The sequence below is a fragment of the Solea solea genome, chromosome 20, assembly GCF_958295425.1.
Source record: "Solea solea chromosome 20, fSolSol10.1, whole genome shotgun sequence".
In the NCBI taxonomy this organism is placed as follows: domain Eukaryota; kingdom Metazoa; phylum Chordata; class Actinopteri; order Pleuronectiformes; family Soleidae; genus Solea; species Solea solea.
The window spans coordinates 3681610-3698092 of NC_081153.1; the positions used below are offsets into that span (position 1 = coordinate 3681610).

Here is a 16483-nt window from a genome sequence, read left to right on the forward strand (position 1 = left end):
TAAAAGGCTTCTTCAGAACTCTTGGATGAGCAGTGAAACAAGTCAAGGTTGCTACTGATTCAATGACATTTGAAGACCTCTGTGGGTTCCGCAGTGGACAAAATGGGCCGGGCGGCATCATAGACGCCAGACCATGAAAGAAAAAGACTTGAGTACACAGAGCTGACCGTGCAGAGGTCTGATGCTGGGGCTGTTTTCTGGAAAAGAAGAAGTAGTTGATTTAAGGGCAGAAGTGGCGGTGCAGCAGGGCACACTGCGTTTGTACAACGGCCCATATGCGGGGGATATGCAAAATCTGCACTTTTGTGAATCAATCTGTCACTGGAGCGAAATGTTATCGAGCCTACTTACTGTCAGATGAGTTTCCACCTTCAATTTATCTCCCAAACACAACTCAGCACCTTGCAGCCACAGTCTGCCTCACATTCACACACACAGTGCAGACGAGAAGAGACGAGGATCTTATACTGTGATTACAACCTTTAGTTAAGCCCAACAGACACACATTATTGCAGCTGACCTATGAACATTTTTTATTCTGCAAAACTTTAATGATCGTGGGTGTTTAAGATGAAAAGATTGATTCTGGGCACATGGATCAAACGTCTTACAGTGAACTGGAAGTGAAGTCTGTCTGCACCTTATTTTAAAATCAGAGCCTGTTCTTGAATAATCGTGTGCGAGTCTGGAAAGTGAATGAAATCTTTACTCTTTTCAACGGCCATTCATGGTCTGAATCACTTATTTACAGCATTGTTTTGTGAATGAGGTTCTTCAGAGTCAAGCGGCTGCATAAGAAAGAGGCGCATGCTTTGTTTCGTGGCTGCGGTGTGATTGACGGGGAGAGATGTCGCTCACAAGATACAGCTCAGATTAGAAGATGAATGACTCAATTAGAATATCTAACCGATCACCTCAGTCTCTGTGTATGCGTAGTATGAATAAAAGGCTAAATGCCAGTTAAATACAGTCAAAAAAGAGTTTTTTAGTTAGTCCTACATCCATCCTACCTCCAGATTCTCCATTGATTTTTATATCACTTGAAAGATACAGCCATGTCTTAAAGGTTACAGACAGGAATAACAAGGGCATTTAAACATTGATCTACCGCTCACATCAACCTATAGCTGCAGGTCATAGAATCCAACTCCACTCTGTCTAAATCAGAAAAACATCCGTCACAGTTCTGCCCTCACAACATGTACTCGGCTATTACCAACTTATAGAGTATAACCTCCCCTCTGTCAAGCTCGAGGCCTCAGCTTTACTGCGGCGGGATCACCATGGCAACAGGAGAGCAAGTTGGACCAGAGAACCCCTTGACTTATCCAGACACTGGGGAAAAAGAAGAGACTGGACTGAAAATGACAACCGATTTTCTACTTTAACCCGTGTTTTTGTTGTATCGCAGTTTAGCATTACTGTTTACAACAATGGCGTCGACAATAACGCAACTTCACGTGCGGCGAACGTTGTTGTTGATGATATGGCAGCACGCAGGGAGGGAGGGATGACCATGATGGGGTCGCAGTTGGATCTTGATGTGGACATTGGAGACTAGAGCTGAAACAATGACTCGATTAATTGGTTTGAAGATTTCTGATTGTTTCAGCTTCTTAAATGTGAATATTTTCTTCATTATAAACTGAGTCATTTTGGTTTGTGGACAAAAATGACATTCGAGAACATCCTCATTTCCAGGTTTTGACAAACACTGATCAACATTTTTCTGACCAAGCGATTACTCGATTAACTGCCCACTCCACTCTGCATCGGCAAAACCGGCTTACTGCCCCCTCACTGAGAGGACACAGAGGCATTCGCCGAACTCACGACTGTTCGCTGTCCTGGCTCCCAAATGGTAGAACGAGCTCCCCATCGACATCCGGACAGCAGAAAGCCTCCACATATTCCACCGCCGACTAAAAACACATCTCTTTTGACTCTATCTCGACTAAGACAAAGACGACAAAAAACAAAACAAAAAAAAAGCACTTACTTGTACATCGCACTTATGACTAGCACTTTATAGTTTGGCATACTTGAAGCACTTACTTACGTTTAGCGCTTGTTTGTACCCAAATGTTGTAATGCACTTATTGTAAGTCGCTTTGGATAAAAGTGTCTGCTAAATGACATGTAATGTAATGTAATTTATTTATATGTTTATTTCGGTCATGTCAGGTAGATCACTCATCACACATCATCTTAGTGTAGTTCACACAATACACATAACCGAAAGGGAAAGCAGGAGAAGCAAGAGCTTATCTAGTCCCGCCCCCATTATCCACAGAATACATATTTTCATCATACAATACATAATTATTCTTTTTCTTATGACATTTTGACAAAACATGTTTCAGCATCAGGTAGCACTCAGAGATGTCAGTCAATCAGACTCCATGTGTGTCTGTACATGTGTCCATAATATTCCGTTGTGAGTGACAGTCTCGACTTGTTGCCCGGCATGTTCAACGTCCCAAAAGTCACAAAATGATCCAATCAATAGAGGTCAATTCATCAGGTTAACTATTAAATGAGAAAATAATTGACAGATTAATGAAGGTGTAATTGTGTGTGGTGAAGCACCATCCGATCACAGAAAAGCACATTCTAAGGTGTAAAGAGGGCCTATATGTGATCGCTCACCTTACACAGGTTCCTAAACAAACAGAGGAATGACATGTTTGCCCTTTTTTAATTCACGTATCTGCTCTCTTAATATTCTTTTACACTCCTGAAAGATTCTGTGAGCAAACTAGTAAGTCGTAGTCCTGTCAGTCTGCCATAGAAATGTGTTGTGTCAGTGTTCCTCTTGAGTTATTATTGAGTAGCCATGTTATTAAAGCTACCCTGACATTCTGTCCCCTTCTACCAGTGTGCTGAAGGCTTTTCATGTCACCTCTAATGCAAACGCAGTCACATCAGCGTCCGTAACACCCTTTCTTCTGTATGCTGTGGTCTGTTGGTCATATACAGAGGCAGACGAGGGGACATGCTGACCAGGGAAAATGTTGTTGTTGTTGTTGTTGTTGTGTGTGTAATCCTTTATCCCTGTGAACAGTGTCGTGCTGCAGCTCAAGGAGTCTGAGTCAGCCGGAGAAACACAGTGAATGACAGTAGCATCCAGCTCTCTGTGTCTCTGTGGACGTCTGATCTCACTTAGCTTTAATTACAGTGACCACAGTGCAGAACTGACACCGGGCAGCACCTCCACTCTCATTTGTCACCTCATTTGATTATTTTATCTTTCCCTCCAGACTTTTGAGTAAAATTGCAATTTCACGTGCAATTTTACGCTCTATGGGACAATGAATGGCGGCGTCCTCAGTGGCTTGTTGTTGACTGTCTCTGTCTCTCTTTCTCTCTTTGTGTGTGTGTGTGTGTGTGTCTTTGTTTGTTCCTTCCCCAGACGAGGTGACGATGGAGGAGTTTGGTCACGCCGCCCAACTGAGGGCCGGAGAACTCATCATCATTGTAGTGGTGCTCGTCATGTGGGCAGGTGATACTCCTCTTCAGCATCACACCACATTTATCACTGCAAATGTTATGAGCATTTTCCCTTTCTTTGGCTGAAGCTCCATTAAGAACGTGTTTGATCTCTCTGTGATGACTGTTTTCTTCCCTGCGGTGCTCTTAAAATTATGTAAAGCTGATCACTGTCTCATTCCCACCTGTGCTTTAATCAATAAAAACACTGAAATGGAACTCACTCTGTTGTTGAGAGGCAGAAAGTTATTGAAGCGACTTGTCGAAATACACAGAAATGAGGTTCAGTTAAAGGAAGAACAGACAGGAAAGTCAGATTAAAGAGACTTTTTTTGATTTACATTTTTCCTGTCGAGTTAATGGTCTCAACTGCTAGTTTAAGGTCTTCTTCAATAGAACACAATGTGGATTTTGTAAATAAGGTTTCAGTTTAGAGGAGTATAGATGATAAACACAGCACATATGAGTGGACACCTGTGGGATTGACGCAAAACGTCAACATGGCACCAGCCAAAGCGCGAATCTCAAGGCTTATGGGTGATGTCACAGCCGGTTGCCACCTGAGTTGGGTCTTAGGTTAACATACAGCTGTGCAGGAGGCTCAAAACTGGCTGAGGAACAGCCAAACTCTGCTACCAAGGTGAGGTAGTGGAAGATAGATAGTTTCATGTCACACAGGTCGTACACCACGGCAAGACCAAGTACAGCAACAATGAGGATTGCAGATGCGGGTAGTGGAAAACAACGTGCCTGGTACCCAAACCACGCAGAGTCGAGCCGTGCCAAGTCGTGCTTGGACTGTAAAGTGTGAAAGCGCCATAAGAACTATCTTCGGCGTGAAGAAAAACAAGGAGGGCCAACTGCTCAAAAACTCTTTACAGCAAATTCTGACAGACTCATGCCTTATTTACTTGTGTTTTAATATTCTGACTTGAACCGCAAAAGTTTCTCTCAAGTTTTAAATCAATAATTTATTACACATTTATACCATTCATGCAGTTTATTTTAATTAAAGTAGTATTCCCCAACTACAGGAGTTATATTCCTCACCCGTGCACCACGTGTAATGAGATCCCACATTGGCCTAAATACTATTTAGGTCTGTGTACAGTAACGGCGAGAGGCCTACAGTACAACTCCCTCGCCAATTACCTGTGAGAGGCCAAGAGGATGAGTAAGAGAGACGGAGGGAGTTTCAAACAGGGATAGAGAGAGAGCGAGCAGTGAGGGAACCGAGGGAACAAGCAGCAATCAAGACGAGGGGGAAAAAAAGGTGGATGAGTAGGAAAAAGGGAAAGTGAAGGAGAGGAATTGTGTTTTTCAGCTTTTAATTGGGCCTATGGGGCATCCTCGGGGATATCACAGTGAGATGTCCCATTTTGTTGTTTGGTATTGCAGCTATGAAACGAGCAGCGGCTGACATAAGCAGAACAGCCGAGAATGAAGCCTGATCGGGCAGATTCAATCCTCCACACACTCCACTCCTCCACCCTCATAAATTATTCTCCTCCTCTTTTTTTGTTTTTCCTCCTCTTCCCTGTTTGTGCGTTTCTCTGCAACTTTTCTCTCCTCTCTGCCATATTGTTCATGTCTTTTTGACAGAAAGCAGACATCGCATGGTTTGACAAAACATCATATCTGCATCTGCACATGTCACTGGATTCATGAACCCTCCGCTGATTTGATTATAGGTGATTATGTCGTTCCCTGACATGCTTGACAAAGGGAGAAATTAAATGCAGAGGATTTTAAAAAAACAAAAAACCTGGGAGACCACAGACGGGGAAATTTGCATCTGATTTTCAATGTTTTAATCCCGAGAAAGCACAGACTAGACGATCCAGGACCACACACTTGGCAGTTTAATCAAATTATTGCAGGCAGGAGATTCCAGGGGTTTGGGATCTCACAGAAACTTTTAGCGTGACTTCAGAATGTAAGCAGACATTGAGACACATTAGACAAGCGATCATTCTGTTAACATAAATCCACAAGTTTGTCTTCTGGGCTCAGGAGATGATCTTTATTGATTTTCTTATCCAGTACTTGACAAGAAAAGAACACAATATTTACTCATTAAAAATATTGTTAAATGAGCCCAGATAATGACAATAATCTACCATGTTCATTCATGTCTCTCGCAGGTGTGATCGCCCTTTTTTGCCGCCAGTACGACATCATCAAGGACAACGAGCCCAACAACAACAAGGACAAAGCCAAGAATTCCTCAGAGTGCAGTACTCCCGAGCACCCACAAGGGGGGCTACTGCGCAGCAACGTCTAAGACCAGCCCCGCATCGCCTTCTGCAATAACCAACTCCTCGTACCTCAGGACAGGTGAGGGAGGGACAGGGACAGGGACAGGGACACACATATTTACTGTGTGTCATTTAAAACGAAGTGTCCTGATTTATTCTCCTCGTCCTCGGTTGAATGCTTCAAAATTCGTCCTTAGTCCTGCTGCGAAGGATCCAGATATCCCACAATTCCTTTTGTCATGGAAACAATTACAAATAACAGCGAGGGTTTTTAAAGCTCTGTTAAAGTGTACAATCAAATGTTAAAATAGAATATCAGAGCATTATATTAATCACACATTCAAGACATAAAGTGCACGTAATGGAATATTCCAAATAAGGTGTAGTGGAATATATTGTCTGCCTCAAGGTTAAGAGGACTCGACAGTGCAGCTGAGAGGCGCAGGCAGACGGGAGCAATGACGTGGGCAGCGCTCGCTTACTAAGCCGAGAGATGAACCAGTCAAAAAGGCAAAAAAGGAGGAAACAAAAGGCAAAATCCAAACAGGACAGGCTGTCAAAAGACAAAGAACAACAAAGCCTTGTACGCTACAGTGTAGAAGCACCAACAGATAAGCTGGCAGGAGATGAGTGGAAATGGGCCAGTGTCTATGAGCTGATTAGGGAATTGGGAACAGGTGAGAATGAGTCCGGTGAAGAGATATAAGTCGGAAAAAGGGAAAGGCGGGGACGGCTGCAGGGCAGGAAAGTGGATAGTATGGGAAAAGATAAGCTCAAGCTGTGATCACAGTACATTCATAACAGCAACTCAGCTCTGAGTGAATGTTAAGATTTGGATTTGTCAACATTCTTTGTAGACAAGAGCCTAAAGTCTGATTTATACTCGCTGAAAGAAGCGGAAAGAATTCACACAACGTTTTCAATTTAGCTCTCAGTCGTCTCTGTGTAACCACACACGCACACACACACGCACACATAAATCTGCCAGATTTATGCCGTATCATCTTCATCAGTTCTGTCAGCCTGTTTATTTCTATCCACGTCTGAGCTACGCTCCGATAATGGATGCATTTCAGGAGGTTGAGGTTTTTGAATGTTTTGCTTTTACTCGAAGGAAAACAGGGAGCGGATGAAACAGAGCAACAATTTATTCAAACGATAAATATGTTTCTACATAGAGAGAGCCACTACTGCCACAAGAAAATTCTACAGGTGCGTGACGTGAGAGGAAAGTGTTGTGCGACACTTTTTAAACAGACTCAATTAAGGAATTCATTTGCTCTAACTTGTGTCTCAAACATTAGCGATTTCAAATTTAATTGGATACCAACGGGGGTACTTTGTTTTTATTTATATGCTTAGCGTAGGACTGCCACATATTTATTTTCACAATTCTCTCTTCCTTTAGAACAGAGGTCTCAAACTCGCTTAATATGAAGTTGTATTGAGTTATTTCTGTATGTTTTTGTTTTATTAATCGACCCATTTTGCATCATAAGTATGTTTATAGTGTGAACTATCTTATCGTTCCGTATAAAAACAAGAACATTTATTTTGAAAAACTCAGAAACTCAGTGAGTGGCCCCAAGGTCATTTGAGTTTGAGAATCTTATCATGTGAGCCACAGAAAATGTTTATTTGCTCTCATTGATGCAGTCTGTTGGTAGCAACCGTCTTTACAGCCAGCAACGTTCAAAAGAACTCCAATCATCTTGAATCAGAAATCGTTATCATTATAAACTGCGGGGTTTCAATGTAATATGTGACATAGTGGCTTGTGTATTTCCAGTCCTGTCCTTGGTGTCTCATGTAGTGCAGTAACGTTGTTTTTTTCCAGACCCGGAGAACAACAGAAAGCCATTCTCAGACACCATCAAAGCTGAAGAACAGTTTAACCATTACAGGAGCTCTGCTTGACACAGTGAGGAACTCTGGTGCAGAGGAAGAGGTGCAAAATTTTTTTTTTTTTCCACTTTTGTTGTGACCAAAAAACTGCACCACAGTCTGCACTACTGTGTGTGCAACGACTGCAGATACACACACTGAAATGGCATTCAGTCAAAGAACCTGAGGGGACTCTTATTATTCACGAGGAGAACGATGTGACGACTCTTCACCAGTGGAGTTGAATCATGTTTTGGTTTTTTTTTTTTCAACTTTAAGACGGGCGATGGCAGAAGTGAACAGCTGGTCCTTTAGGTCCACGCATCAGTCAGCACACAGCGAAACGAGCAACGTTCTGTTTTAAAACCGAGGACTTTCTCTTTTTTTATCATCATCTCCTTTCATTCTTACCTACATCTCTTGTATAGCAGCTCATCCCCCCCCGTCTGTTCGTCTGTCTGTGTCAGTGTTTCTCTAATAAGCACATTGCAATGTGGTGCTCCTCCTCCTCCTCCTCCTCCTCCTCCTGTGATTGTCTAAGCATTCACAATCCCAGTCTTGATTACGGTGTCATGATCAGACATGCTCGCGTGTCCGTCCGTCCTTCCTCGCTCTCCCTCTCTGCGTCAACAGATGCTGTTTTTCTGCCTCCTCTTGAAGCTGGAACAGTAAAGCCCGTGTCAGTGTAGGGACAAAGTGCAATCTCATATTTTGCTTATATGAGTGGAGACACAGACATTATTTAAATGTCTGTTTAAATGCCCCCCCCCCATCACCATCCAACTTTTACAACAGGTTTGAAATCCAGAAGTTTAAATGGCTTGGCTGTAAAATTGAGGTTCTAGCGTCCGGACACTGCATATTCAGCACCATATGCCGTGTGTGGTTTGCAGCAGGATGTGCAGGCAGGGACGGAGCGAGGACGGAGATGTGCAGAGTGCCGTTGTCTCTTGATGAAGTGTTTATCCAGGGCAAAGCTTGGAATCGGCTCTGGTTTGGCTGACGATCAGCGGGGATGCCGGGGAGGCTGCGGAGGCTCACAGCTGTTCGTTTTGGCCGCGTGTGGCTGCTGAGCCCAGGTTTGAAATGAAATATACTGCACCACCTACTCTCTGTCATAGTCCTCATCAGAACTGCCAGTAAAACTTTCACTTACTGCTGCTACCAAAAAAAATATCACAAGTGTGCAGTTAGTGGCTCTTAGAGATTTTTTTTAATGTTAATGGTCTACCGTCATTTGGTTTTGTGTCTGTTAAGTTTCAGGAAATATGCTCATTTATAATAATTTATGTTAGAATTTGTCTGTATTTAGGCACAAAAAAAAAGGGAAACTGATGAACTGAAGTTGCAAAAGACAACATTACCAAGATGTGATGTTACAAAATCCAGTTACTGATGCTCAAAAAAAACCAAACAAAACATTGCTAACATTGCGAAAAAACAATGTTGTACGTAACAATGGATACATATATTTACATAAACAGTTGAAAGCGAAACACAAGTATCAAGAAAAAAACTACAGTAGACGTCAATCATGGAAATTCGTAGGCTCCCCCTGGTGGCACCATGTGATGATTTAATGTGCAACAATTAACTTTTTCGCAGTGTGACAGTGTTATAAAGCCTGGCAATTATCTGTCTCTACTCTATATAAAGTACCCGGTTCTCATTTGGAAACACTGAAGGGTCCAAACTAAGTCCATAAACAGTTGGGGTCGAAGTTAATTTCAATCTCATAGGTCCATTTCAGCAGGACTCGCAGTTATAATACGTCTCCTGTCTCCAATGAACAGTGAAGGACAGTGTCGTCGTTCTCCACCTTAGCACTCGGGCCCCACACAGCAGCAGGATGGTGTTTACTCAGGGCCCCACACAGCAGCAGGATGGTGTTTACTCAGGGCCCATGGCCTCGCGTTTTCCATGTAGACAGAGAACACGCTACTTTAGGAAACAATGGAGTCATATTCCCAGCTTCCCTTTTGAATTATAACAGCTACAGTATCTCACTCAGTAATATAAATTCAAAAAAAGGTTTGGGAGAATTCCCAACACGGAAGAGTTTACATGGAGGAGCAAAAGGGTTTCATTAGTTTTCCAGTTTCGTTTTTCTTCTTTTAGTTGCTTCCTGTTCCTCTTATGATGTGTTAACCACGTTAGTTACATTATGAAATTTCAGACCGCAGCCTCTGGATACCGGTGCTCGCCAGTCGAGTTCAGTTTTAGTCAGTTATAGATAAAGTCTGACAGAGGAAAAACGCCGCAGAGCTGAACTCAGCAGAGTCGCAGCCGTGTTGGAGATAATTGGGAAACTTGCACTACACACACACACACACACACACACAGTGTATACAGACACATTGTGGATTTAAATACTGAGAGAGGTTTGATTTTCAACAGCGATCCCTCACCCTGCTGTCCATTTTCACCTTCTCCTTATCAGTCTCCTCCTCCACCTTCATTTTCCCCCCATTTATGACTCCCCATCACTCTGTCGCACTGCTGTCTTTCTCATATATCACGATGCTCTTCCTCGCTTTCTCCCCTTCACCTGTCTCGTCCTCCCTTCTCTTCGCCCTCCGGCTTCCCTCTTCCCCTGTTTCTCATTATCCACTCCTGTTCGCCTCCCCTCTTCCTTCTCGACATCCACTCCTCTCTCTCTCTCACTCTCTCCCTCTTTCGCCCCCCAAACCATAGACGACATGCTTATCCCTCGCTGCTCTGCTCATTTATCACCTTTTCCATTTCAGTCTGGCCAGGGATGGACACTGTAACCTGGTAAACAAGTGGGCCGAAATAGAGGAGAATGAGATGATCAATAAAGAAGGGAGAAGCCAGTAGAAAAAGCACTTTTAACAAACACTACTGAAAAGCACATCGAGTATAGTGAGAGTTACTAAGTCCAAAAACCAAGCAACATTTAACAACATTTAAGTTGCATGATGCAGCTGAATAGCCTTCATCACCTCATCATCCTTCCTAAACAAGAGTTGACCCAGCTCCTGATTTAAATAGAAAAGGCTCATTCTGACAAAAATCACCTAATTAAGCATTAGCCTTGAGGGAGAAAAGGAAACTTTGTTTTTTTGTTTCATAACTTTAATTCCGTCGCAAAGCCATCATTTTCCAACACGAGTCTAAACTAAAAAGCGCACACACACTCGACTTAAAGGGATAGTTCGGATTCGATCTATGAAGACTTGTACCGCCACCCAATGGTGACGTGAGATACTACAGGACTGACGTCGGTATACCAGGGCCTTGACACAGATCCCAGGAGCAGAGATGATACAACGATAAATCATTTAACGAGGTTCCGGTTCGGAGGTCTCGCCCCGGTTTCGGTGCCAAGAAAAGTAGTTTCGGGAGAGAGAGTTTTGGGACACATAGCTAACAGGGTTTTAAACCACAAACAAGCACGCATATGTTATGTTAACGTGTCTGAACAATAAAATCGCCGTCCAGATCAGATCAGTGTGGCACTATTTTCCGGCCCGTATTATGAAGCCACGCAGCCGCAAAAGTCCATTTACAGTTTCTGTGTGCAAACTTGGCGACTTTACGGAACTACTTCTCGTTAAATGATTTAACAACGTTAACATCCACTCTCGACTCCTAGTGGTCTTCTGTCATACAATTTAATGTTCGAAAAACTATCCCTTTAAAACCAGTCACTTGGCTGCAAATCAGCAGAAGGCACGTCTGGCTCCAGTAGCCCCGTCTTCTGTCTGTCTGAAGCCGCAGGAGGCGATTCAGCAGCTGCTCGCGCAGGACCATGCAATGAGGCATGGGAGAGAGAATGCGGATCCTGAGACACAAAAAAAAAACACCAAGAGACGGACAAATGAGGACATGAGGTTGTAGACCAGAGACGAGACAGAGGCAAAGGCGACATATACACAGGGCAAGTGTGATTTAAGAAGAAAAAGCTGTAGTAAATGCTGTTTTCAGGTCTGATTTAAATGTGCTGGCAGTGTCAGCTCAGACGTAAGTTTGTTCCACAGAGAACTGAACGCTGTTTCACTCTGTTTGGTTTGGAGAAAAGGGAATTAAAATGATGATTTGAACTTGAAGGCTCACCGTTGGAGCAAATATGAGTGAATATTTGTATAATAGAACATTTAGCAGGAAAAGAAATGGCTTATATGATAAAATCTCACGTTTCTAGAACCAAATGTTTAAATAAGTGCTTGGTCATCTCTACATGTATGAATAAAGCCCCTTAACTAATAATGTATACTATTTGTTCCATGATAACACCATGAGTTTCTCAGTAACCTCAGCCTTAAACTTAACTCCTGCTCATCTGATCTCCATGTAGTTGCCTCACCTTTGTCCCCCCCACTGTTTCTGCCTGTGTTGTAGACGACTGGAGGACGAATACTGGAAAGTACCTTGAATACTTGCCCCTGCACACACGTAGTAAAAGAAAAGGGACCTTTTTTAATTCATGGCATACGTCTGTACTGTTTGTCTAAGCGAAATAACCAAGAAGCATGGATTTACAAAACCTGAATAATGGAGTCAAGTGTTTTTTCTGTACAATCACGGTGTCTGTGTCCATGTTGATGTTTAAAAATGGGATAAACCCTGTTCATGAGGGCTAGCATGACTCTGCTATTGTTCACATTCATGGTATATATATATATATACACACACACACATATATATATAGATATATATATACACAGTAAATGATTTCTATGAAAATGTACAATGTCTAATTCTGTATTAACATGGGAAAGAAGTAAAAAAAAACAATATTTTCAGTGCACCATTCATTTTGCCTGGTGTTTTTCTTTGAGACTCTGTCACATTATACTAAAAAGAAATAAAAAATATTTTGTAGATAAGTTGACTGAAAATCCATCACAACAATTCAGATCGTTGTTCTCGTCTCAGTAACTCTGTTTTCTTGTTTTTCCAGCAGCTTTTTGTGGATCTTTAAGTCACAGCGTAAGACATTTACCATCCATCATCGACCCAAAATGACTGTGTGAGTTTGCATCATCATTTTCACCATCAGTCGACTTTTACTAAAATGTCCTTGTACATTAGGTAAATGTCTTTATTTATATTTGTCAACATTAAATAAATCAGTGACATTAACTGGGAAAGCCAGGTGTCCCGTTTTCAGCCGCTACTGATTTGCTAATTAGTAGAACGTTCAGACACGTAACTCCGAATACCGAAACTTTCTTATACTAATAAATGCATTTATTTGCACTCTGTCCACACTCTGTTGCATCGTTACTTTCAATAAGTTTTCTGAACAAAGTCTTTTAAACTTTAAAACTATATCAAAAAAGTGGATTTTTTTGGTCATTTTCTTCTGAGATATTGATTTGTTTTTTTTACACAGAATTTTTTGAAACATCAAATTTTTTGACTGATTTGTTTTTGTCTCAAACAATCTATCAAGAGTGGAATTTTTGACACAAATCTTTTGAGATACTGATTTTTTTTACCACATTTTTTGACAATTTCTTTGAGATTTTTTTTTTTAACTGAATTTTTTGAGACATCGAATTTTTGGACTTAATTTTTGAGTTTGAATTTGTTTACACTGAATTTATTTTAACATTGAAGAAAAAAATTCAGTGCTTGAAATTTGATGGATTTTAAAATTCTTGTGTGCTATACCAGTGTTAGAAATTCAAATTTAAACTCAGATGGCACAAATTTACTTCCATATAACTCATTTTAAAAATAAAAAGTCAAAAATAAATAAAAACTAAAACTAATAAAAAATTATTATGACCGTGATCCTTTCCAGGCGCACGACCAATTCGGGATTGAACCAGTGACCTTTATGTTACGTCACAAGCCCAATTCCTGCCTGTAAATAGACAATGAATGAATGAATATCAGGGTGTTTTAAAGATAAAAAAACAGGTATGTATGTTCCCAGAGTGCACTTGTGCTGGTAGACGACACCTGATTTGAATCAAATCCCCCTCACATGCTCTCAGATTACCTGAGCATCTGCCAAGTGTGGCCGTTATCTCTCAGAATGCTAATGAAGGCTGTGTGTGGGCGGCTGAAGTCGGGCCTCCTCCACCATATGGGGCGTGACAAAGGTTAGATTGCCATGGATGTGGTCCAGTCCTTCAGACTATAGTTGGCTTTATGGTTTTTTACGAGGCTGGATCAGACAGACACACTAACACCAGAGACATCAATCAGACTCCGGGCTCCGGAGAGTTGCACAAATGTGCAGGTGTTTGCACGTTCGCTCACGAGCCTAATGGCGTTATGTCAAAACCAAAATGTTGATATTTTGCTTTATAATGAATGAGGTAAACAGCGGCGGCAGATGATGACTCGGTAGATTGCCAGAGGAGGCTGATGGAGCCTAATGAGGCGAATACTCCCCGCTCCTGGTTGGAGCCTTGGGTGCCGTGTGTGTGTGTGTGACGTGGACGTCAAGAATAAAGACAAGGACATGGGCGAGGAAGGACACAATCATCGCTCTGCATCAACGGGGACTTTAAACTTTTTCTCCTCTTTCCTTCTCTCTACCCGTCTGCATTGGGCGAGGCTGTTATCTGAATATCCAGACAGAGGAACAATGCAAAATTAATGTCACCATTTCCCCCCCCAGCTGCTCCAATACATTACTTCTGGCAGGTCACACGTCGCATGAAATCTGTTAGATATTATGTGGGAAGAAGATTGACATCGATCGCAGCCGCTGTAGATTCATCTTCTGTGAAGCTGCTGCAGTGCTTGTAACATCAGTGTAGTTTGTGTGTGTGTGTGTGTGTGTCCGTTGCGTCTCTAATCTATAGCCCATCTTAGCGTTTTAGGATTGGGGGAAAATGTTGATGATGAAGGTGAGTTTTTGAGCTGCTGCATCATCTGGTTCATTTTTCAGGCTGAATAAGGTTCTCATAAAGATGAACTGCACCTCTTTTTTTTCTACTTAACACATTACATTTAATTTGTGCTGCTTTATGACACATTGTTAAGTGGCAATTTCTGCCTGTAACTCTGTAACAGCTCCTGTAGTTTGGTGTATGTCTGCGTGAAAGGAGGCTGTGGATGACTTTTATTCTTTACAAGTTTTTGTAGAGGTATATTTTGAAATAGTTAAAGTTCAGTACATTTTTCATCAGCGTGGACTGAAAAGTGTGAACAACATGAGATATGCTGTTTCTAATACTGTCAAACCTTTCTGTCGTCATCACATTTTCTTCTTCTCCTCTGTTGTCTGTTGGCTCGACAAGATGAGACGAGATGAGAGGGAAAACAGCAGGAACCTTCTCTGACGCCGTTTGTTTTCAGAAAATGTTTTTACACTAGAGACAACAGGCCAGATGATAAAGGTGCAGTGTGTAGCATTTAGCAACATGTATCAGTGAAGTTGCATGTTGCAGCTGAATGTCCCTCACCTCACACTTCCCTTTCAAGTGTGCTGGAGGAGAAAACCTGCCGTGCCATGCCGTGCCAGAAGTACCAAGACGTACCAAGACGTACCAGGACCATGTAGTGGAAGAGTGGCACATGTGCCTTCCTTTCCCTGGGTTTTCACCCAGGTGAGAAAGTTGATATTTACCTCCATCATGTATCAATAAGAAGACACTTAACCCTGTGATATTTACAGTCCGAGGCGTGTGTGTGTGTGTGTTCTTATATGGGTATCTTTGTCAGGACCAAAAAAACCTACATACCTAAGGCAGTGAGGACATGTTCGCTGGTCTTCACATTCTGCCACAGTGTTAAGACCTGGTTTTAGGGTTAGGTTGTGATGGTTAAGGGGATTGGGATTGCATTATGTCTATGAATGTCCTCACTATGAATGCTATACAAACGTGGGTGTGTGTAAAGTAACCACAATAAAGAAAAGCAGATCATTTAAAGTGGTCACATGCAGATTTTGCAGAAATTATCCAATCCATTTTATTTACACAGCACATTTTAAAAACACAGGGTTGCCAAAGTGCTGTACAACGATAAAACTTGTAATATACCCACAGAGATTCAGATACAATAACAAAAACTACATAAAAAGAACTCTAACAATGACTAAAAAACCAGAACACTAACAGCCTAAATTAACATTAAAAGACTAAAAGACACCAGAGACCACACAATTCTCATGCTGGATTAAAAGCCAAGGAGTAAAAGTGAGTTTTAAGACGAGATTTAAAAGTTTCCAGGGTGGTGCAATTTGACTTGCGTGGGTAACTCACAGTTTAGGTGCCAGTGCTGAAAAAGCTTGATCACGTTTGTTATTTTGCCTTGTTTTAGGCACAACGAGGAGACGCTGATCTGCAGACCTCAGTGCCCTACAGGGAGTGTACAACTCTAAGAGGTCTGAGATATAATGTATATGAAATTATACTTCATATTTCACGTGACCTTGGTATCCGTAATTCACTTTGAGTCCTGAGCTGAGTGTGTGTGTGTGTGTGTCCAGCATCTGTCCCTTTTCTGCCTTTTCTTCTCAAGCTTTCATCAAACTTACAGACACAGAGTTTCCTTTTTTAGGAGGAGAGAGACTGTTCAATAATGCAGGTGGTTAAGTAAGCTTGTCGGGACGAATTGTAAAAAAAAAAAAGCCCCTGCTTCACTGAGCCAGAGCTTGTTAAGAGAGAGCGGGGGGGGGGGGGGGGGGGGGGAGTGTGACTTTCAGGCCTCCCAGAATCCTCCTCTCTCTCTCACACACACACACACACACACACACACACGGGTTGAATACAGATAGTGGTGAGGTAACATGTGCTGTGTGGGGAAGTTGATGAGGCAGCCAGAAAGACTGAAGTCTCCACTGTGTCCTCGTCCTCCTCCTCCCTCCTGTCCTCATTTGTTGTCTCCGATCAGTCTTGACACAAAAAACATCCTTGGGTTGG

General features: G+C 42.1%; 1 protein-coding gene across 4 annotated transcripts in view; it reads left to right on the forward strand.

Moving 5' to 3' along the window:
* The window catches only part of fndc5b (fibronectin type III domain containing 5b), a 36862-nt gene extending 24453 nt beyond the window's left edge, over positions 1-12409 (forward strand). For all 4 annotated transcript variants that reach the window (XM_058619247.1, XM_058619245.1, XM_058619248.1 and 1 more), the window contains 3 exons: positions 3413-3502; positions 5634-5826; positions 7585-12409. In XM_058619247.1, the coding sequence (XP_058475230.1) occupies positions 3413-3502; positions 5634-5773 (230 nt within the window). In that variant the 3' untranslated portion in view covers positions 5774-5826; positions 7585-12409. The remainder of the gene's footprint in view (positions 1-3412; positions 3503-5633; positions 5827-7584) is intronic.
* The last annotated feature ends 4074 nt before the right edge of the window (positions 12410-16483 follow it).